This window comes from Neodiprion virginianus, chromosome 3 (genome assembly GCF_021901495.1).
Source record: "Neodiprion virginianus isolate iyNeoVirg1 chromosome 3, iyNeoVirg1.1, whole genome shotgun sequence".
Lineage (NCBI taxonomy): Eukaryota > Metazoa > Arthropoda > Insecta > Hymenoptera > Diprionidae > Neodiprion > Neodiprion virginianus.
Window position 1 is genome coordinate 18,598,277 of NC_060879.1, and position 25,077 is coordinate 18,623,353.

General features: G+C 34.7%; 1 protein-coding gene and 1 long non-coding RNA gene across 8 annotated transcripts; one reads left to right on the top strand and one right to left on the bottom strand.

The window, feature by feature from the left end:
- On the top strand, positions 1 to 19,696 carry LOC124301192 (zinc finger RNA-binding protein). Of its 7 annotated transcripts, XM_046755959.1 has the most exons (12): positions 1 to 135; positions 409 to 572; positions 2,960 to 3,301; positions 7,774 to 8,340; positions 9,874 to 10,599; positions 11,605 to 11,908; positions 12,446 to 12,633; positions 13,743 to 13,891; positions 16,097 to 16,192; positions 17,582 to 17,702; positions 18,352 to 18,647; positions 19,003 to 19,696. In XM_046755959.1, the coding sequence occupies exons 1-11, from the start codon at positions 86 to 88 to the stop codon at positions 18,645 to 18,647; spliced, it is 3,003 nt and encodes a 1,000-aa protein (XP_046611915.1). In that variant the 5' UTR covers positions 1 to 85; the 3' UTR covers positions 19,003 to 19,696. The 7 variants fall into 7 exon arrangements, with proteins under 7 accessions (XP_046611915.1, XP_046611917.1, XP_046611918.1 ...); XM_046755961.1 differs by having other exon boundaries at positions 18,364 to 19,696; XM_046755962.1 differs by having other exon boundaries at positions 7,885 to 8,340; positions 18,352 to 19,696.
- On the bottom strand, positions 17,581 to 24,661 carry LOC124301195 (uncharacterized). Its single transcript, XR_006907424.1, has 3 exons — positions 23,792 to 24,661; positions 23,536 to 23,614; positions 17,581 to 17,709 (listed from the first exon to the last, which is right to left on the bottom strand). It is a non-coding gene; the product is annotated as an uncharacterized LOC124301195 (long non-coding RNA).
- Positions 24,662 to 25,077: the final 416 nt, after the last annotated feature.

Genomic DNA, 25,077 nt, shown 5'->3' on the forward strand with positions numbered 1-25,077 from the left:
TTCTCAGTGCCATTTCCATGAAAACTACAACACGCCCAACGACTTCCTCCATTGTCCTTCTTTCCGGGATACTCTACGAGGAAGGATGGCTCAGAATAATTATTTCGGGTTTACACACGGTGGAACACAATATGGGTACGAAATCGATTAAATATAATATTAATGAAAATCGTAATCTTAAGTAAAGTTGATAAATAGCGCGAAGCATACATCGTCAAACGCAATAATAATATCGGTAGAATTTTGTGTGCACGCGAAGCATAGCCGGTTTAAGCCGCCATTAAAACTTGAGCGTCCGTGCCATCGAGCGTTTTGAGCATGAGCGTCGTACCTTTTCGCGATCAGTAGTTCAGTTCGTAAATCGTGACCATCATCATATATTCGTATTAAAATATTGCTTTACAACAGTGCAACTAGCGCTGCCGCTTATCAAACCGGACAGGCGGGATACGCGGTAACACCAGCAGCCACAGCAGCTACATACACTCAACGGCCCGCCGCAGCGGCTGCAACGGGATACGAAACTTACCAAGCAGCTGCAGCTGCGGCCGCAACCGGCACGACTTACGCCGGTAAGTATTCTCAACCGTAACTCTTTATCTTTTCATTTTACCCTCATTTCATTTTCTGTCGACCTGAATCAAATACGTTCGATTCAAAGACCACGCGGATGTATTTCACGTCTCGAACGTTACACACGGGACCACGTCAAGCCGGCACGGCTTGGGAATTTACGATCGATCGACGTAGCGCCCAACGGTCTCTTTCATTTTGTTTTTATTGTTTATATACGTATCTTTAAGTTGATTGGATTCCTTTATTCAGCCTAATATTCAAAATCTATGTTATGACGAAAATTAGCCGCGATTTTGCATTCTTGTTCGTTTAAAGGTTACACTTTTAAACGTGGTTGAAATTCGTTACGCTTTTATTTCTAAACAACCTTTGAAAGAATTTTTTATTTTGTGACCATAGTATTGTCTGGAATACAATAAATATTCATTCATGAAGCTGTGGCTAAAGTCTTGGGGAATTTCCTTCAAAACCTTAACGTTGCATTAATGTTTTAAATTTCAATATCATAGCTGTGGAGGTTTTTGGAGTTGAGGTTACAGTGCAAGTAATACGTAAACCTTGAAAATGCCCTATAATTTCCATACTTCGTAAATTGCTTATCCTTATCACTAATATCAGATTAATTCATTAGTTGGGAAAACGTTCCGATACCAATAAACTATATTTTAAACCTTAGACTAGATTTTATAATTATTGAAGGAAAGTTGTAAAATGATGCTCAATTTTCCTTTTAAGATAACATTTTGCCATTTTGTAGAATATAGAAAGTTAAAATATCATAAGTCCTTAAATTTCATTACATGTGGCCTCAAATATAATAAATCGTAAGCCTAGGCCTGTGATATATTTTCTATGTGTACTTGAAATTTTGATCGATCATATATCAGATCAAAACTTAAGTTCTTACTAACACTGAGATTTGATAATGAATTTCTGGCGAGAGAATGAGACCTGGGTCAGCAATAGTGAAGTTTTGTGTAAATATTATATTACAATCCAAACATCTTTTTATTTGTATCTGATTTTCTTGAAATATTTAGAGGATAAATAATTCTCTTGACAGAAATCATCAGCCAAAAATAACATTCAACAATTTTAGGTTCAAAACTCAATTCTAATGATTAAGTCGACAAATTGACTCAAAAATCATTTGTACTTTGCTTCATGTGCTACAAAACGAAATCAGTATAATTGGCTTGTAACATATTTGTTTACCATCAAAACTTTTTCGATCAAGCTAGGTTGTTAAATACATTCAAAAACTATTGAAACACGGCAACGTTAAACATGAAAGTAGAAAATAGTTAAATTGTCAAGTCCACACTGCAGAAATTGAATAAAAAACTTGATATCAAAGTTTTTAAGAGTTGCCTGTACAAAAAGAAGATTTTATATGTTACCTCAGAATTCTAGTAAAGTTGCTATTGTTACAACAATGGTTTAAGTATTGTTGGAATTTCTAGAAAATTTATGTACAAATAACTATTACTATCATTAAAGTTGTCAATACTGCGTCTTTTGGTTATTGCAATATGAAATTGTTTAATTTACTAGATTTTTTGATATGGTTCCAAAAAGCCCATGCTTCTGGTCGATTAAAACTTTTGTATACCCATGTATTTTGAATCGTTGACCACAAATATGCCAGTGAAAATACCTGCAAATTTGGTTTTCAAGGTCAAAACTCGCCAAAACTGATTTTTAAAGTTTTTTTATTTCATTTCGATAAGTGTTGATCTTCGAAAAAATGTGTTCTGCAAAAGTTATAGCCTATTAAAAGATAGATCCGTTATGTTTCAAACAATTTTTGTCTGAAATTATTTTTTTAGCTAAATACTAAACTTTCATACCTAAAATTGTACTTTTTGATCATGGTTAAAAATATAAATAGACAAGGACTGTAAAGTGACCGCAACTAGAAATTTCTTTCATTGCGACAATGATACACGTATTGTGTAAACACGGAAAGTCACTCATTTTGGTTGTTACAGGATAGTAAGCAAATTTAGTAACAAGAACTTCTTAAAATGGTTGATTGTGAGTTTAGATTAAATGACTCATCCTTGCCTTTTGAAAATATTTTCCTCCATAGTCTATTTAAGAATGATAATTAAACACTTAAGTCAGTCACAATATGTGTTACCGAACAAACAAGATTAAAATCGTCGCAACCTTATGCATTGCAATAGACGTAAGTCAGTATCAAAAATACAATGGCCTTTTGTTTAAGTATCTTCTTCTTTTTCTTCTTGTTCTTTCTCTATAGCTATATCCCGTTAGGGCAAGTGCCAATTTTATATATCTCTACTGGTATGGTTAGCATCAAGCATAAAGTTGAAATTTTTTAAGCACTGGTCTTGAACTTTGGTAATTTGATTGAAAGTAGCAAACGCGGGAACGGTAGCGCAGACCTACGACTACGGATACGGACGTGCAGCACCAGCACCTACATACGACGCGACCAAAACCTACTACCAACAGCCCGCAGCAGCGCCTGCGACTTATACCACAACCGAGACACATTACCAGGCTGCAAAGCCGGCTTACAGTACCACCAGTGCCTACACAGGCACGGCGCGTCAAGCCACCACAACAGGACAAGCCAAAACCTATCAGGCATCCAGCACTGCTTACCAACAGCCGAATCCTGCACAAAACCCAACGTATTCCACTGGATACACCGCACCTGCTACGCCAGCTGCCACAGCATCCACTCCAACTAACAGTAAGTTTCACCATGATCTATTATAATTTCTATAGATTAAGTTTAGCATTGCCGATTCCACGATACGAAGCCGCAGCTAGTCACCAAAATTATTAAGTAAACGTGGCGAACTTGATTGAAAAATGGTAGAAAAGCTTAGCAATAAAAATTGGCTAAATCCTCAAAATATTATTTATATTTTTAAAGGGTTCTCAGTGTTGAATTGTACGGTGTAGACTGTTTCAAAGTACCGCAAGAATTTTTTCCTATTGCTGGAACAAGGTCTAAACATTACTTTCTACCGATAAAATGAATCCTGAAGTACAGGATCTTTTACTCAAGTCAAAGATATTGTTACTTTCCCATTTAAATACTGAGTGTAGAAATATACTTATTCCAGATTGTTCGCGGATTTTTTCAAAATAATTCTGAGTGCAGTCTTATATGAATATAATCGTATTATCTCCAATAATAATGCTTTACGTTTGAGCAATCAGGAACCATATATTAGTGATATTAGGACTTTTGATACCTTTTATTTCAAACAATGGGCTAAAGTTGGCCTTCTAAAGTCTACGAAAACAAATATCTAATTGTTTTTATTAAAATCAAGCCAATTCAACCGTCCAACCAGTGTTATTTAAAAGGGGATAGAATCAAATAGTATCAAGTACGTTTTGAACTGGAGTTCAAATATCCTACACTTTGAAAAGATTTTCAGTAATTATATAAAAATTAACGTATAGATCTTCGTCCAGTGAACGAAAAAAGTATCACTTTAATCTTAACCAGTTTAGTACTGCATTATTTTATTCAAAAGTAGTTTAGTGCATTTGGCTACTGAATCTAGCTGCTGGCTTCAGCTGTATTGTTGAAGTCGACTTCATACATAGCGAGGCATCGTTAATTATCAGTAGCAGCAATAGAAATTTCCTTTGCATCTCTATTTTACACTCAAGTAAAGTCAATTCAGATCCCCCTAATTTTAGTGGGTCAGCAATAAAGTTGGCAAGATTAGCATCTAACTTATGCCCATTGAACAACACGCACTGTATCTGTTTGATGTAGAACTGCGATTGGTTCGAGGTTGCCAATTTTAATTGTTTGATGATACAGAAATAGTTTGATGAAAATATGTTGTCTTGCACCAAAAATATGCAAGAATCACTATTCTAGTAATGGACAATCTCTTCATTAGAGTATATGAAGAGTCAAGCCAAATGTCTTCAATATAATATTCAGAATTTCTTGTTACCTAAGAAACTCCTGCAAAAGCTTCGACTAAACCAAATAGATCAACTGAAGCGATATTTCATACAATCAAAGTCTTATTTGTTATCAATGATGACTAAATTCATCGGTGTGCAGATGTATAAAGAAGGTATTAAAGTTGATCAAAAACATTGTGTTTTCAGAGGAATTGATAACTATATCCTATATTCCCTTGGTTTATATGCTTTGAATTTTATCTGATTTTCAAATACTTATAGGGCCATTACTGTGTGTGATTAGTATAGTTTTTAATTGTTGAAATAAAAATAAATTTAGAAATAAATAGGAAATTGAAATTTTGGCCACCAAACATCGCTCCAAAGGTTTTTTTTTTTTTTCTTCAATCAAATCTACTCCATATGGCTGGCTTTATTTCTTTTTAACAATCAGTACTGGAGTAATTTCTGAATCTCGTACTGGATTTGAATTTGAATTGAATGAAGAATTTGTACAGGATAAGATAAGAATACGTGGCAAAAAAAAAAAAATGTTTTTTTAAAGTTTCACTACTGAATGCAAGTGCAGCAGAAGCTGAGCACCCTTGACTGTGTAGAATAGTTTCATATAATCCTAGAATGTCGTGATCGTTTATTTATAAATGTTAAGATTGGATATGTAAAATTAGGATGGCCTTTAATTTAGGTCCATAAAAATTACAAGATTTAAGTTTGCAGCTATAATGTAACAAAACTTTTGTTGACAATTGTTATGTGGCAATTTAATTGAGAATCGCTTTGTAGGAGTCGTACTTACAACTTGAGTGTATGCTTTGCTTCATTTAATGCTTTACAGTTGACGGTTGACTGTATTTCTTAAAATACTGAAGTTACGGAACAGCAATTTCTCTCGATACTGTATTACATTAACTTTATGAACTTCTACCTTATGAGAACTTTTTTAATGATGTGTCATCATTGAAGAATGCTGATTAAGGTTCGAAGCAGACAAGAAATCACCAAAACTGTTGTCAGAATGGAGCTCGAGAATGATGTCATATAATTCGATATTTTTCTGTGTGTGTTAAAATTGTACTGTTAATTTGTTTGGTAGACAATATGTACCTACGTCGGTGTATATCTAAAACAAGACAAATGGACAAATCTTGTATTTCTCTTTTTCATCTGGCGTAAATGAGTAAAGTAAAGAGAGAATGCCTATATACAGAATATGTTCTTCAAGAAAATCCACTTCTGTAGGTTTCAACGGCAATCTCTGCTTCAATTAATAACGATGCCTTGATCTATGTGTGAAAATAAATCATGCTGCGCATTGATGGTTATATTCATACATTACGTGTAAAATATTCTGGACTCACTTAGTTGTCTCACATATCAATAAATTGTCACCTTTAGTTTGTTGGCATGAAAGTATTAGGACAGTGTTACCTATCTCTGATATCTATCTGTTCATTAAACCAAATTTTCACATCAATTCAAAGTAAGCAATTGCATTTGCGTCATCCTATTTTGGTTTTTATTAAAAGCGTAAATTTGTACGATTGTTAAAAATTATAACAACACTCCAAGAAGTTAATTGGTCAAAAATCGATACTTTCTGGTATTTTTATGACGAGATATTTGTACATTGACTATTTATCAATTTATTACATTTGTAAGTACTCTTAGTACTCTACAAAGTACTCTTAAAAAATGCAGAAATGGAAAATACTGGAATCATCAAAAAAATCTTGCATATTGATGCTTAATTTTAAACTGCTTTAAAATGGTAGAAAATCTAGCAGTAAAAGACTTTTTTTTTTCAATTTTTTTTTTTTTTTTTATTGTGTTGACATTGTTGAGTATTCAAGTTTACAACATTGCACTGATATTGTCTACGATCAACAAATGGTAATATTGAATTGTGTACTGAAAAACAATACTATATTTCAATGACATTGTAGAAAATAATAGTCTTCTAAATAAGATGAACTACCTTGCATGGAAATATCAAATATACCTTACTTACAAGAAATTTAAAACGAAGTAACGGTACCTCAGATTTTGTTTATAATTTCAGAATTCGTTACCTTTCAATTTTTAAGAGATCTTCAGAGCTTCAGAATATAACAATTCGGTAAATACTCAATGTATGAACGTCTTTTAGGAAAATTCATCAAGATTTTTGGATACCCAACCGCCTTGACCTTGTACTGGTCTTCAAACGAATAGTTTGATTTCACTCTCATTTGCCTGTTATTTCAATATTGCATCAAACTTAGTGCCTATTCACCAATTAGTATCAGGAAGGGTAGTTCTTTGTTTTAAAATATATGTCATTAAAATTATCGGGAATTGAAAGCGTCTGAAATTTTGCATATAGCAAAACAATAGAGAGTATAAATTAAGTTTTGGAACATTAAGTTACCAACAAAAGTACTCCCATCATTTTTTATCACACTAAGCATGGTTAATAGTTATAAGAATTTTCAAGCATTTGGCGATCTTGTTCGCAACATCGCTGTATGCTTCCTCTAAGTCATTAAGTTAGTGTGTACACGCTGGTAGCAAAATTTGTCGGGCTACGACATTGTTAGTAATCACGTAGATCCGCCGAATCAAATAGTCAGACGATTCGAATTGTCCAACTTTTTGTACTTATCTGCAAGGCTGTATAAATTGAAAACTCGTCATTTTTTTTTTCTTTCGAGGACGTGAAGCTCGCAATTTGAACAGTCGTGACATTGTTGGATGTTCTTGTTGATTTATTTCACGAAAATTAACTTACGTACGCTTTTAAAATTTATTTTCACTGTTGAATTTTTAGTTCTTCCAATTTAGTATATCTTGAGTATGAAATAATGAGAAATGATGAGCCGATGACGAGACTGAATGATCATCAGTACTGCTATTCATCGTTGAAGTCAAGTATTTTGCCTTCTTGTGATAATAGCTGTATCTGTTTTTCATTAAAGATGATTTGGCTGACTGATCTCTTGACTCATTTTAAACACGTTTCAATATACGCTACATAATATGTCAATTGTTGGCTGTTGCTTGGATTTTTTATTTCCTTTCTGTTTTCTCTTTGTCTATGTAAATTTCTGAAGCTAAATAAAATCCTTTGACGGATTCTTTCCACTTGAAAGTATTGTAAACCTGAGACTCATGACATTCAACAAATACAACGATAGTTTTTTGCGTTTGTTAGTCTTCACGATTCACGTAAACAAGAATAGAATACCTTTTCCAAATTTGAGGTCGGATATTAATTTCCCCTTGCAGAAACGGCGAGTACAACGTATTCCGGCTACGACGCGGCGCTTTATAGCGCCGCGACCATGTACGTAGCCCAACAGAGCGCAAACAGCAACACAAATAACCAAAAGTCTGGAGGTTGGCAGGGTTATGGCAGGAAGGGATTTGGCGCCGGAGGCGGAGCGATGAAATCGATGCGTCCCAAGCAAACCCCCAAGCCTCAGCAGCTCCACTACTGCGATGTCTGCAAGATTAGCTGTGCTGGGCCACAGACGTATAGGGAGCATCTGGAGGGGCAAAAACACAAGAAAAAAGAAGCCTCTCTGAAGGTGCCGCAGCAGCCACCTGCACGGGGAGCTGGAAACTCGCTTCGTTGTGAACTTTGCGACGTCACATGCACAGGGAACGACGCCTACGCAGCTCACATCAGGGGAGCGAAGCATCAGAAAGTTGTCAAACTTCACACCAAATTGGGAAAGCCAATTCCAAGCGCTGATCCCACCGTTCTCAATCCTAAACCAGCTGCTGTTGTCAAGGCAACTGTTACCAAAAAAGCAACGGTCACCGCAACACCTAAGATTAATTTTGTTGCATGTAAGTGCTCATATTTTATCTTTTTATTAACAATGTATGTATTTATTATTGTACTAATTTTGGAATACCTGAATCATAGTATGATTTTGTACTTATTGGATGGGAATCTCAGTACATCAACAATATTCGTGTGACCAAGCAAACTTCGTTTTGGCATTAATTTGTAAAAAAAAAAAAAAAATACTTATTCAAGAGTTGACAACACAATCCTATACATGAACAAAAAGATCATGTCTATTCAGAGGGTGCAAATACTCTCGGTTCTTTAGAGTTTAAATCGTAAAAATTAATATGTGCAATGTAAAATTCACAGATAAATTTTCTATTTTTGTAATGGCACAAACTTCCTTCAAAGTTGCATTGTAGGATTCCGAGAACATGCAATGTCACATAACTCAATTTGTTAGGAATTTGTGATCACGTCTCAACTTTTTTTCTTTCCTTTTTACCGAAAGCAAAAACAAAAGTGAATTATTCCCAATGTTTTTTTATTTTATTTTTTTTTTTTATTGGTCAAATTGGCTTGAATCTAAACCGTTGAATGAAACAACTCTTTAATAAAGTTGAGAAAATTAGCATATCCAGCACCGATATACTGTAGAACTTCTTGGAAAAACAAAGCTAATTACAAATATCAATCCAAAATAGTTCACAGACTTCAATTTTTTGCAGTCGGTGCAAGTAAATTTAATTTTTTTTCCTATGTAGGTTTCATGCTAGAGATTCGCATTTCAACAACCTCATTCATGAAGTGTACAGATTCCAATATCTAACATCGAATCTTGGAATATGCTATTTCAATGCTGCTTCCAAATTGGAACCTTCTATCCTTGGCTTTCAATAATGGATTCTCAAACATTTTACGATTAATACGTAATCCAACAATATGTCTTTCAATGTTTGCATGTTTAAATTAGCAGACAATACAACAAAAAATATATTCAAATTTTGTAGATGAAGGTCACAAAAATTTGGATTTTCTATTGGAATCTTTGTGTTCGTGTTTCATTTTGTTATTCAATGTTGGACCAAAATTAGCAACTGAAAAAAATCTGGTTTCTATTAAACAAAAAAATGTCCAGGTTCCTTTGAAGAAATAAAATTGAGCCTAATTTAATATACCAAACTATAAAGAATAGACTTTAACATATAAATTATTATACAAACACAATATAACCAAATCGTAAAATCGATTTGAAATGAAGATAGAATTTTTTTTTTCACTTTGTTTGGTGAATTAGATTGCCATGTTTATCTTGGGTTACCTTCTTACCACAGAGTTATCTATGAGAAAACACATACTTGTGAAGACTGTACAAATATAAAAAATATAAATGAAGTTTTAATAAACGTACATTATACTTTATTACACTAAAGCACCCATGCTGACATGTCGAGTCGAGTGGAAAATAAAATAATGATTGAATTTTCGATTGTTGAGACAAATGGAGTTGAACCAATTAATATTCTTGAATTATGTTTTTGAGTATAATTGTCTAGATCTTTTTTTTTAACTGGTGTTTCATCTTACAGCTGGAAACCTTGGCACTGTGGCTCAACCTCCAGTAACTGGGGAAGTCAAAGTAGAAGAGCCAGTTGCTGACGACACTAGTGAAGACGCTACAATTGACGAGAAAGATATTCAACCCGTGGGTCAAGAGTATATAGAAGAAAACAAGTCTGAAGATGGGAAGATCATTAGTTTCAACTGTAAATTATGTGAATGCCGGTTCAACGATCCAAACGCAAAAGACATGCACATGAAAGGGAGACGGCACAGATTTGCATATAAAAAGAAGGTGAACCCTGATCTGGTTGTTGACATGAAACCAAGTCTAAAACAGCGAAAAATGTTGGAAGAGAAACTCCGTCGACAGCAAATGAGAGACGAATACATGCGTCGTAGAGAAGAGATCAATCAGTTGGGTCCTATAGGACCAATGGGACCGATGATGGATGAGGAAATGTTGTACTGGGAAGAGCGACGCCGGTACGAAGATGAGTGCGAATACTACGAATGGTACCGCCGCTATGGACGAGGACCTGGCGCTCCGCCACTTCCTCGGCCATTCCCAGGACCTCCCCCAATGATGATGTTCCCAGGTCCGCAAAGACGCCCAGAATCTTCAGACGACAAACATGTGCTGTCTCATCATTCTACGATATATCCCAAAGAAGAGGAATTACAAGCTGTCCAAAAAATCGTCTCTCACACAGAGAAGGCACTCAAGTTCGTTTCTGACACGCTGGCTGAGGGTGGTAAGTTCTTAACAAATTCCAAATAGGAGTTCGTCCATGTGCGCTGTGCAAAATGAAGTTGTCAGATTATCAAAAAATTTTGGTGTTTCGATTATTTAGTAGAATTCAGGAACTGGTATAAAAAAAAAAAATGTAGTATCCAACAAATAGTAGGGAATTTTAGCAAACACTTGTGGTTGATCTTAGAAATACCTTGAAATATCGCGTGTAATGCTATCTCTAAATTTTTTAACTACCACAAACAGTTTAAAGTAAGTGCTCACAATTTCTATCGCTCGCTATGCGTACTAAAATAGGAATTCTTTAAATTTTTATTTCAATTGCTGTGCTTGCTTGATTATCAATATTTATTGATAAAGATGATTCTTATATTGATAACAACAAGAATGCTTAGGACCAAAACTTGATGTACACGAGTACTTACGATCTTCTGTTTTTTATTTGTGATTGCTGATACGACACAACGCGACACTAAGTGATTTCATTGGCCTATGCCGTTTGATCCATCCAATAAAATCATGTTATTTGGTTCAACATTGAATGTCTAGGAGCACTGTAAGTACTTATGGTGTCACGAAATGTGAAAATGCAAGCCAGTTCAGCGGCACCTGAATCTGTGCGAGTAATTTTTTTAAAATGGTTTCAAAATTAATGTTTTTTAATCATATTGAAGGGAAGAATTTTCAAATGTAAATTCTTGCTTTTGCCAAGCAATACCTGTAATTTCGTGAATAATAGATATTTAGATATTTTTTTGGTCTGAAGTTGATCTTGAAAGATTAAACTTCCAAATAATGTCGCTACAAAAGTTTGTTTTTACAAACGGAAGAAACGTTCTGAAAATCCTTGATCAACATTAATAATATGCATTGCCGCTAGTTTAAATCACTTGTCTAAGCTTTATTACTATGAGATGGCGATGTCAAAATATCCCATCTTTTAATTTATAACAGCCAAAGTAACAAAGAGGAACAACAAGTTTATGCATCACTTTGATAATCGCAGGTAAAAAACCAGCGCCAGCAGTTGCTGTTCCTGCGCCTGTTGCGACGACGCCTGCTACAGCAACAACTCCAGTAGCTAAGGATGACGCAGCTGTAAAGAAGGATGGAGAAGCTGACAAAAAACAGCCACAAGCCCCACAGAAAGAAGATGGTAGCGATGGCAATCTTTTTTCTTTTCAAAAAGAGAAAGAAGATTCCAGGATTCTACGTGGAGTCATGCGAGTCGGAAATCTTGCCAAAGGTCTCCTGCTATCTGGAGACAATCACGTCTGTCTTGTGGTGTTATGCGCTGAAAAGCCTACTAAGTACGTGTATTCGTTTGTTTGAAATGAACTTTATCACGTATGACAATCTTGTCTTTTTTTTTTTTTTGGTTTATTTCAAGATCATTCCCCCTTAAAAATTGAACCTACTTACTGACTGTTCTTTATCACATTATTCTAGAAACGTAAGTACTGCAAAAGGTACATTTTCATGCATTTTTCGTTACTTTTCTTTTGTTTTTTTTTTTTTCATTCCGGATTTCTTAGCGTTCTTTGAACCTGCCATTACCAACAAACGCATTAATATTTACTATTAAATTTATAAAGCCTGAAACCTTTGTAAAAATTTTATCTCACGGAAATACCCCGAATTCCGAAGGAATTCGATTATACATTTAAATAGATACTGTGAGTAAAAAATCCAAAATGTTTACCATATTACCAAAGTATTTTATACTTTACCGGGATATTGTATCTTAGCTCAAATTGATAACAATATGCTAAAAAAATTAATTCATTCAAGTTTAATGGTTATGTCTACCTTTTTTGCTTATTTTTAATCTATATTGTGGTTTGTAGAACACTGTTGAATAAGGTGGCAGAAATTCTACCTACTCAGCTGAAAACTGTGGCTCCCGATGACACCTACAACGTCGGAAAGCATCCGGAATCCGCAGCTCTGACAGTTTCTGGTGGATCTGTGACTGTTAGTGTGACATTGACCAGCCCTCTGATGCGGGAGACACCAAAGGTTGTCGCACCGGCCGGTGAGTTAAATATTTTTTATCTTCGCAACGGCCAAGAAAAGGATAACTGTCACTAACGATTTGATGCGTGGAGCACTTTTTATTTTTTCATCACCATTTTTCTAGCTATAAACCGTTTATCGATTTGGTTTGTTCTTTTCATGGCCCGGAAAAAAAATTTCTGTGAATTTTTTTTTTTCTTGTAAGCAACCTAGGAGGACGCCATGACAACAAGGACTTCGTGGTCGCCGGTGCATATCTGGTCTAATGTGGAAATGTATTCTTTTAATTTTGATGTAGGGTAAAGAGCTGCGTTTTAGTGTGTCCACGACTACAGCTTCTAATCTCAAAGTAATGCCTTGAGGAATGTGTAAAATAATTCTTCAATTTAGCCATGGATTAAAAATTCTAATATTAATTAAAGAATTTAAAATCTTCGCAAATTGAGATGACCACTTTCATTCGTTTCGGTTTCACTTTTTTAGAAGCACTAGTCCCGTTTTACATTCTTTTCAAACTCGACAAAATTAATTGTATGCGTCAAATATTTAATATATATATATGTATTCCTTCATCCGTGGACACGCTTTCAGACACGAAAACTACGCTGAGGCAATCTTAAAACTATGGACTTTTTGATCATGCGTGAACCATGTGACTCCTCTCCCTCCATTAGACCAAATACCGTTAAAAAAATAATAATACGACGACACTTTCAATACGAGTATTTTGACTTCGGATTCTAAGATGTTCGATGTAGTTTCATTGTTGGTAGAAAAAATAAATAAATAAAAAAATGAAAGAAAAACAACCAACACAAAAAATTACTAAATAAATACCTAAGGGTGGTACTCCCAATGTTAATTGCGCAACATCGACAGTAATTAAATGCTGCGAATTGTGTTATCGTCACTATCTTTCTCGAATCAATTATTGTGAAGCGACGTGTCACGTATTAATGTACAGTACTTGATTAGACCTGTTTTAATTTGGACTATTATGAGTCAAAGAGGCTCGAGTTGCTGGACTCGAGTTGGCAATGAAATGGAGGGACAATCCCGATTGCTGGGCATGATCAAACACTCTAAGTGTTGTCTAAGCGTGTTGTGCTTTCTTTGTTGGGATCTCAGAGAATGCTGGACAGCAGCAACAGGGAGCTGCACAACCGCAAGCGACGCCCGCGACGCCGGCCGCGACGAAACCAGACCCACCAGATGTACTTCCCAAGGCTAAGTGTTTGGAGGCTTTAGCTGCACTCAGGCATGCCAAGTGGTTTCAGGTTTGAATCAATCAACTCTCAGTTCAAAGTTTCAAACTCAGTACGCCACTTCAGCAACACTCGCGGCTGTTTTCTGTTTTTTCTATTATTGGTCAACCGCACGCGTGCCAGTGTTCTTTATTCTTCTGGCAAAACAAAAAGAGCAGTCTTAGAACTTCCAGCCTTGTTACGATTTTATTTTACAATTTCAACACCTTGGAACCAAGTGGCCTGGTTACTGATTCTTTGCTCGCATTTTATGTATACTTATTATTGCGTGTGCTAGCCAATATAAAATACACATTTGTACATAATGATCTAAAAGCAGCAATGCGGAATACGTCATTTAAACAAAAGAACGGTTTTCTTTGTAGTAATCAGTCATTATGAAAAGTTCAAAATGATCGCGTCTTCGTACAATTCAGTGAAATACAGAAAATCACTAAAGTACTAGAAACCTTTGTATCACCTCCACAGTTTTATGAAAATAATCCGTCATGAAACATTTGAAAATTGAATGAAATTTAGATTATGGTAGCGAAATGTTTATTTTGACTTTTTTAGAAATTCAAAAATTGAAAATAAAAACAAATAAATTGAACCTTTGAAGATACTAAATTTTCAACAAAAGCGTACCCACTTGTCATTGAAGCAGGATGATTTCGAGGAACATAGAGAAAGATTAAGAAAAAAAGACTGAATATGATTGTTCAAATGATCAAAAAAAAAAAACAAATGACATATTTGATACCACATAGAAAAATGATAAAGTAGTCTGAATTAAATTTTTTCGCTAAGTATCTCATTTTAGAAGACAGTTTTATGTCTGAAAACTTTAAAAAAGTCGGGAAATTTTACAATTCAAAATTAGTGGTAACTCTGGAAGTAATCCCAGTGGTTTTCTAGGTATAATTCAGTTTTCCTGGTTATTGGTGGGTTTGTTTTCAAACGTATAATATTTGACGCATTTTGGTGCACAACTGATACAGTTAGGTAGATATTACGAAATTGTAGATCATATTTGACAAGTGACAGAATTATCACGGAATTTATTACTCTTATGGAACTGGTTACTGCAGTATTCTATCCTCCGGAATACTTTGTATTATTCATTTATTTCATTACTCGTCTCTCCATTTCCGAATAGTTTGCTACTGGTGTTTAATTTGGCTATACTGAGGAAGAATGAAATCATTTAGTGAAATTTGTTTCTATTTGAATTGTACAATTAATATGAACCGATTTTTAACGACTTATGGTAGGAATGAAGATATGGTAATTACATTCAAGTATTGCTGTCTGTTTAGTTTGTTTCATTCTGTAACTCACTAATTTTGTATTGTTTATCGAATATCTTGTTATTGGGCAAAGCGCACGAATAGTCTACATTAAAAATGCGAACAGATAGTCTGTGTTAGGCGAGAAGCCAGCGCAGTATGTAAATGTCACTCTGTCACTTGTGTGTCATAAGGGACATTTATGTCTGCTATGCCTCTGGTCGGAAACATCCAGAATAATAGGAAACTGCTCGTAAAGTGATTAGAGATTTTTAATTCCATAATATCGAGATAAATGAATTTTATTTCTTTTATTTATTCATTGAAGGAATGCTTTTCGAATAAGCTTATTCATTATTCTGGATAAATGATAATAACCGCATAATTGTAGCCTAGACTGAGTCTGTTATAGGTCTGTCTTAGATAATGACCACGACATTTTCTTGTCTACTTGTAATAAAACCATTGATCATATAGGTAAATGATGCCTAAAACTGAACTGTCCAGCTTGTAGCTAATTGCATAGCCGCTTTTCAAGATAAACTATATTAAGACAGACAAGCACACACAGTTACGTCATAACTATACCGGGTGTTTCTAGATTAGAAATTGCAGCTTGCTGTAAGTAATGTTAAGATAGGAATAATATTTTGTAAAATAATGAACACTTCAAACTGTGCTGGTTCTTCTACCACCTACAAAAGTTGTGTAGTACATGCCAGTTTAATAAGTCCCTAGAGCTTGTCTAATTTTAAGACACAATAAACACCCGGTAATTTTGATATGGGCTAAACGTTAGAATATATAGGACACGAGGCTGGGAGGATAGCTAAAGCCCACACAAAGCAAAACAAAAGTTAAGCTAGGATTACGCCTCTCCGAATGAATCGATGTTCTCCACCTTGATACAACAGATTATTTGATTTTGAATTAATGTCATTTTCAACAGGCTAGAGCAACTTCCCTTCAGAGCTGTGTCATGGTTATCCGCATAATGCGGGATCTTTGCAACAGAGTACCCACCTGGGGACCTCTCAATGCATGGGTTCGTATAATTTATATCACACTAATTGATTATAAAGTTAATTTCAATTTTAACGTTTCTACTGTCTGAGGTATAGAATTTTGGGAAGTTTTAGGGTGGCCACGGGTCTGGAAAACCGAAAAATCGGGAAATATCAGAGAATTTTGTATACGGCGAAGAATTTGAACAAGTACTTTCAGTTGTTTTTGAAAATTCCGCGAAATGTATTCAATACGACCACTTGTGTCTTATTTTTTTTTTTTTTAAACTATTACTAATGATTTGATCTAGTTGTTTATAACTTGCATCTCCTACGATGCTTCCTAGAATATACTTCAAATTCTTATTCTATTTACTGTATTCGTTCAACTAAATATTCATTTATCGAATCGAGCTAATGACGATGTTTAAACAAATTTAAAGTCATAATCTTGAGACTAAACTTATTACAGGAAAACTACTTTTTTAAAACCGCAAAGTTGTACGACCATAGTGCAAATATTATTTTTCCATATAGTTGTAAAGTACGCCAATATGGTTGCGTTTTTCTCGATTTAAACTTTACGGTCAGAAAACACGATCATACTGGCGTACTATAGAGCTACTATATAAAAAAAATATACTAGTCAGAGGGACAAAGCGCTTTTTCAGTCGTTCATAACCTCATCTTATTTATACTAATATCAAAATCTTTCAGATTATCAAATAAGTATTCAAATTTTAGATTTTTCTTCCTTGGATTTTACATCAAACGTTGCTATCTCCAAAAAATTGAGTCTTACAACACAACTGCTCCACATATGTTGAAATTAAGATAAATTTGAAATAATGGTCCTCACATATTATGCAGGAATTATAAAATACCGCATTTGGGATCATGACAGGAATTGAAATGACTTCAGTTATCGATTTGTTTACGCAAAGCTGTTTGATATTTCATAGATTTTATCTAAAACGATTTGGGAAAACTAAGTATCTGCTGCAGGACGTAAGGGATTTTAATTTGCTGCCAGTAGAATCTCGTCTTTACTCGTGTCAAGTCTTTGACCAAGGAATTTATAACTAATGATAGCAAATAAGACAAATTCTAAAATTGTCTTTGTCTTCTACCATTGTTGGTAAACACTGGCACATAATAACAGGGTTGTGAAAGACTAGCAATACCGGAAATGCCATTTTATTAGCTATTCATCATCGTTGAATTTTGTCTGCTTTTCAGTGAATTTTATTTCATTACACATAACCTATATCATATAATTTTTGTGACCTGATTTTCTTTTACTGTATATTTTTGTTATTATAATTAAACTTGCTTGTATTTATGTGACTTTGAATCCGTCATGTCACTTCTCTTCTTTCGTTTATCAAATTATTTTAGTAACTTTTACAATTGTTTCAACTTTATTGCAGGCATTGGAATTGCTGGCTGAAAAAGTGATCAGTACCGCTGGAGGACCTCTGAGCCCAGGAGAAGCGCTGAGACGCCTTTTGGAATGTGTAGCTGGTGGCATACTACTTCCAGGAAGTCCAGGTATTGACTTAAAAAAAAAGGAATTATAATAATAATGATTTGCATTTCGGTGATTAAAATTGAGACATGATGAGCCGATGACGAGACTGATCTTGTTATACACTCACTTAATGATCTTGAATACAAGTATTTTGTGTTCATTGTATTATTAGTGATGTTTTTAACCTTGATAAGATGATTTGGCATACTGATCTCTTTATAAGTAACCAAGAAGAAGAACCAAATTGTTCATATTCATTAATGATCATAACATTATTGTTTAAAATTTTTCCCGATCAGATAATGGAAATTCTTGACAAATTTGGTAACATTTGTTCAGTTCTATTATTGAACTAGCCATTATCAATTTACATTCGATCGACAAAATTTTGAAGCAAACTAAGGATCTTTTCTATAAAATTGAACTCAGTTGGCAAAATTTAGACCGCGAAATAAAACATACATACATACCACCTTGTTTCCAGAGTAGAGTGATTTTTTTACGTGAAATGCCTTACTTATGGTATGTTAATATGGTAATTAAATGTGCAATATTGTAAACATGCTGGGCGTTTTAATTATTTAGAATCATTCTTTATGCAATCACTTCTACCGTAATGATGTTATATATCTTGCATATATCTCTAGAATTGCAACAATTAATTTGAAGTTATTTCACCAGGACTGCTTGATCCATGTGAAAAGGAGCCGGTCGACGCTATAGGTAACATGACAGCACAGCAAAGAGAGGACATAACATCATCAGCACAGCACGCACTAAGATTGGTCGCATTTCGCCAAATTCACAAAGTGCTTGGAATAGAGCAGCTACCACCTCCAAAATACAAGGGTAGATTTGCGCGTAAGCGCAGACGTGACAATAGCAATTGTGAAGGAACCGACAGTGAAGCCTCGAAAAAGGACAAGAAAGCTGAAGAAATTAAAATGGAAACAGACGCAAAATAAGTAATACCAAACATTCAATTCACTTTATAAATTACTATAACTATCGAGTTGCAATGAGATGAAAATTATGTCTTTTTTTTCTTATACTCGTTGTCTAGTAATATCAATTGCTTGTTTCATAATATGTTTTGGACATAGAAGTGACTTGAGACAGTTTGAGATCATTGTGTACAGTTCGATAGTTCTTGTATGTCGTTAACTGAAACTGTATAATAAGCTAATTTCAATCAATTTTAAGGAAAATGGAAAACAATCGAATTTCGCTGCGAGAAAAAGTCTCATGATTCCAAGTCGCAAAACTATAATTTAAGTCACAACTGAAAGTAAAATGAATTCATTGACTGAACGATTTCAGCTGGTTTATTTATGACTTGGACTCTGAATCGTCGCAACGAAGTTTGTTATCGCACTTGGAGCGCGGTTTTGCGGTGGCACAGGTTGTGTGGTGAAAATTTTTGCAACAAGCGATTGATATTTAGCTAGAGCTCTAGACTTTCGTAATAAATGACGATTGATGTATTGGTCGGTTCTGAATACTTATTTACAATTAGCTGTATTCGAAGTCAAAACGTGAGAGCGTTTCGATTTAAATATGAGTACTGTGGTTATCTGCTGCCACGAATGTTGTTATAACGAAGATTTATAGATCCTCTAAAATTAAGCTTAATTGTAGTTTGTAACCAGTCTCCTGTGAATGTTGTGTGTAATCGTAAAACATGCATAAATTACATGTACCACTAACATGCCGATTGATATATACGACTTGGCGGACACACGTAGTTCCTGGCATAAAAATGAACGAGTTTTTTCGTACATAATACGTTATGTACTTTATTTATGCAAGTTAGTTCCGCAGGTAAATTTTGATTAATATAAGTTTAAAGTAGTGTTGTATCCATGAAGGCGGCTTGCGATATGCCGAAGAACTATCACTTACGTTTAAGTTATTAACTTTTATCTGACACATGTAAGACCCTGCCATTGTATTTTCAATCACAGTCGAATAAAATGAAAATGTATGCGTAGGCTGCCAGTTATATTCACAGAAATTCTCATTCAAGTTAATTACGTACAACATTCAAATCTTATTTTGACATTTATAAGTTTCATTCACCGTTTCAATGTTCACCGTGGGTAACACTGCAAAGATAAGAAATATTTCTTTTTCAACGTCATCGTTTATAATTAATCGATATTTATCAATGACTAGTATGTATGGGAACAAGTTTGCGAGATTTGATACTTTCTATATTGTATACTACATTTCGCATGATATACGACGTTCAAAACACCGTTCGGACAAAAGCCGAAAGCTATTTTGGAATTAACAACCACTGCTTTGAGTTACCATCGATATCTTTAGACGGTAATTCAGAAATGGAGGGACATGATTACATTGAATACTTCCTGATTGAAAGTATTCCAAATCCAAACAGCCTTCGACTGAGGTACGTGCGACAGCTGCAAATGTTGAAAGTCATGAAGAAAAATGAGTTCCAGTAGAAGGTTACGTCATGTTGTAAAACAGTGGACCCCTATAGGTATTTTTGAATTTAAAATATTAAAATCGATATTCAAATTATGTAAGAATGGTTTTAAAAAAACTATTCTAAATATTTCGGAATTGGAATTTCTTTCAAGTGAACACAATTCATTACACATATCATTGTTTTATGAAATTAATGATATGTATGATTGTTCCATCTTTCAAGTAAAATTTATGTTGGTGTACTTGGGTTACGTCGGATTCTAATCATCTGTCAAATAGGAAAATCTAACTTACGGTGGTTTGATTCTAGGAACTCAAATATAGGTAGATTGTTAATTTTATGTGAAATATGGAAAAAAGTTGCTTCAAATATGTATTTACAGGCTGTTTAAAAGTCCGCAGCGAAAGGGTATACTTCTAATATTAAGTGCTTGTGCATCAAAGATGCAAAGTAGGTCTAGGCAAAAAAGACATTTCGTACGATACTTTATGTAACAATAGTACGTTTTACAAGTTTCTACTCAAAGGTTGTTATCAGTAAATTAACAGAATCTTCAGAATAAAAAAAAAAAAAAATGTTTGTCGAAGACAGAAAGTCATAGGTCTTGCCCATTTGACGGGTATCTCGAATTCTAGATGATATATCAGGCTATTTTATTTCGTTGCTGTATCGAGTCATTGCATAATTATTTCGTTAATATTACTTTGAAACATTCGTGAGACATCTTATCAATATTGTAAACCAACATTACGCGTGCCGTGGTCAAGTTTTTAACATCAAAAGGTAAGCTGTTAAGAGGGTGTCCTGAATTGGAATGTTCTGCGTTTTTTGTGATTTTTTTTTAGAAGGAAAAGAAAGAAATGAAGTTATTGAATTTTGAGGTATGGTTTTATATATATTTAACGAATACAAAAAAAAAATGTTATAATAGATTTCTAAGCCTATTTCATGGGTGTCTTGTCGCTGCAGTCTTCAATCGGTCAAAAAGGTGGGAAAGGTCCATCTCATAATTTTTTATTGAAACAAAAAACCAAAAAAGGATTAAATTGTTATGTATTTGTCTTCTAGTTGAACTAAAAAAAAGTCAGAAAAAAATGTGAAAGTAAAAACTGGTGGGTTTAAAAAAAAGTGTGAAAAAAAATTAAACTTTAAGGTGCTATAACAATTTTATTTAAATAAACTTTTGTGACGGACTTTTTTAGTTCAATTAAAAGAGATTTTAATACTGAGGGATAAAAACTGACTTAGTTTTTTAGCTATCACGTCCGCCAATTTAAAAAAAAGTTGTCAATAGGAAAAAATATTAATTTTTAGTTACTTACGCTGATAATTTGCTAATCAGCTATTCCTGGTCCATATAATAGTCTTACTTCTTTAAAAGCTTCATTTTGATGCATTTGATCGAGTTTACGAGCTATACGAGCCTCCTTACTGCTAAATGCCTGGCGATTGTTCTCTCTCTTGATCCGTTACGTGTCAGCGATATCAGCAAACATTTTGCACTGCTGGCCTACACTCAAATTATGCAACTGCATGACACTAAAAAACGCTAAATACCCTTCGTTGAACATACCTGCAGCCATGTAGGCAGCAATTTCAACGATTTTTTGGCCCGAATTGAGGTGTTTTGGAGTGATAAGCCAAATTGTTTAGTTGAACGACTCATTGGAATTTTTAGTATAACCGCCTAAGCATCGGGTTAAAAGGTTATCGTTTGAGAGATCTTCATAAATTGGGCGAATGTGTTTCTCAACTTCTTCAATAATCAATCGATTGGGATGCTCGTAAGATTTTAATTGATTCATGGCTTCAGCTTTGCGCCATTCACACCAACTGTCGACGCCAACTGGACAATTATCGTGACGAGGAGATTCATCAGTTGAACAATAATGATCTAATGTTGCTATTATAGCATCTTTCGGACAGAATCCATGTTCTTTCTAATGGCCATAATAAATCATGAGTTTTTTTATGACACTGTTTGTCAACCGTTTTTCCCATCAAGCTTCCGTTCTTTCTTTATATTTCAAAGTTATGAATCTATGCGTTTTGTACATGTCCCACGCACTCATTTTCTGTAACGGGACAATCATCACCGTACAGATTTATCTTCAAAATACCTGCAAAAGTTTTTGAATCAGCATCGCCAACGTTAATTTGTATATTTTAAGCCCAATTTTTCGTCAAATCTTTAAAACATTTCTGTGATAGAATCCATCTCCATCGGTCCCAGCTAAACCTTGATGATTTGAGAAGCATGATTCTGCGAGTCAGTTTCGTACCATTTTCAAAATTCTAGTTTAGAGTACAGCTGTGGCAGTAGGCACTTTTTACGATAAGGTCGATTACTTTAACACTGTAGTGCCAATGAGAGTTGTTACACCGTATAATAAATTGAAGTCAGGATGCATGGCCAGACACTTTCAAATAATTTTCAATGTTCTCGTTTTCTGAATTGTCTCGCTTCTCTTTGACAACTTTCTCATTGTCAGAGACTGTATTGAACATCGATCCGATGCCGAGTGAATGTGCTGGACTATGTTATCGTACGTCGATTTCGCTAACCCTTGACATAGACTGTCCATGAGTCCAGAAAATACGTTGATGCCATCTCGTCCTACACCAAGTAGGCTCAGGACAAACATGATTTGCCTATTTATTTCATAACTGGTGTTTATTAACGGATCTGAATTAATTTCATTCCGACCGCACATACACGATAATACAATTTTGAAGCCTAAGCCGCGATACCCGCTTTCTTCGAATTCTATTTTTTGCTTGCACGATGTGCAGAATACAATACCAGCAATTGCTTGAAAAACTGTGCAAAATTCAATGATTCTATAGCAATGAAGTGGATTCACAATTATATCTTCACTGCTCGCCGTAGATAATTTTTTTCGCGCTGTTGTTACCGTTAATGCTACAAACTACTGGGTAAAGTCACGTATACTGAATGAATCATACACATTTATACTTGTATTAGACACGTTAAGACTTCAACGACCCTTCAAAGTTTTTCAGGTATAGAATTCTGAATAGAAAATCGGAGTAGCGAGGGCTCGCACACCTGCTCAACGCTCATCTGCTTCGGGCTTTATATTCTTGGAAATATTTAAAATTGGCCTCTGTCACTTTGTAAACATATTCTTAGACGGTTTATCTATCGATTTAAGCAAAAAAAATAACGGTTTTTTGAAATTTTAATTTCGGACACCCCCTTCATAACAATGTTTATTCTCCAGTCTATTCACCCATCTTAACATTATAGTAAGATTTACAAGGGACTATTTGTTTCTCATGCATGCAAAGTCTATAGAGGTGGAAATGAAACGTTTATAATTGAATCTTACGGTATTATATGCCGTTACACCAAGTTTGAATACGAATGTTCTTACAGAGATGGAACAATTAGGGCTTCTAGAGATCCGTCTCAGCTTTTTCAGGAACGTTCCAGTAAGGTAAATGTCAACAGCACTGAAAATGAGATCCTAACTATTGTTACAAGATGACAAATAGACAATATATAATATCTAAAACAGGAATTATTTACTTACAATGGTTTACCTTTTTGATCTGTACTACGTACAATGAATAAGATTTGAACACTCATACCGAAATAATGTGTATTATAAAGAATAGACGTGTAATTACCATAACGAAATCGGTCCTTGCAAATATCCACCTAACTTATAATGCAATTCATGTTTATTTCTAATCAGTCGAACCATCGGAAAATTAATAATTGTTTTAAGTGTTTTCGCAGCGGATGTTCTCCATAGGATTTCGCTTAGTTCAAAACTTGGGAAACGGCGTGCCAAGTGCAGGCAGTTGAACGTTTTTGTTTTGATCAATTTAACAGTATTTGATCATCCGTGTGTGCTAAATTTAGTGGTCTCTTATCTTCGGTTCGATAACGTTGTTTTCGACATTCTGCATAAGTAAATATTATCAGGTTGTTGTAAACTTGTCAACAACTTGTAGCGCTTCACATGAAAATCGTATAATTTCATCGGAAATCGGGTACATACTCATGCACATCGAACACATGTACAATTAGTAACAGTCATTTCCCTATTCCGATGCGTATATAGTCACCCCCCACTCCACGTGGCTCTCGCTTTCGACACCAGCAGCGCGAGCTTTTAGCAATTAGTTATTTCGCAGAAATTTTCCTCTACTCTCGTCCCTCGGCAGGGCCATATATGTAACGTCCGTTGTATTGCGATGGGTAATTAATGGGCGCTTTCATAGTAATTTCCGCTGACGCATGTATTGATTACGGCACATGAATCACAATTTCAGTTTGACACAGAAATGAGATGACTTGAAAAAATTATTTCGAATGTAATATGTAGGTCCTTTTTATTAATGCGATAAAGAAAGATCGTAAATGATATGAAATGAATCCTAGTCGACTTTGTCATATCTCGTGTTATCACCTACTGAACGTGTTTTGGGATTTCATGTATTCTAAAACTCTTCTGCCAAGAGTGATTAATTAAGGTAAGTTTGTATTTTCAAAGCTTTTTGCGAAAAAAACATAGTGTCGTAAGTTTTTTCACCTGCGTATGCATCAATTTACGACGTGAAACCTCGGGGAGAAATAGCACGCTTACAGTAGACTGGGAGAAAAGCTCTAGTTTACTAATAATAACCATGCGAATGTAAACATTTCCGCGAATATCTATTGCTCGACATTGGTCAACAAGATTGTAGGTCAACATTATCTGCGTCGTTGCCATGGTCGTAACCAAGTTTATAAGACGGAATAAATAATGTTATCTATTTTTTCGAAAAGATGCTCGATGTAAAAATGACTCATGGATTGCATCGAAATGAACATGAAAAAAGGTTCGCGGTCTATGACACACAACACAATTTACATCGACACCTCGAATGTTGCGTCAGTTTCGATAAAATGTGACTAACCAAAAAAC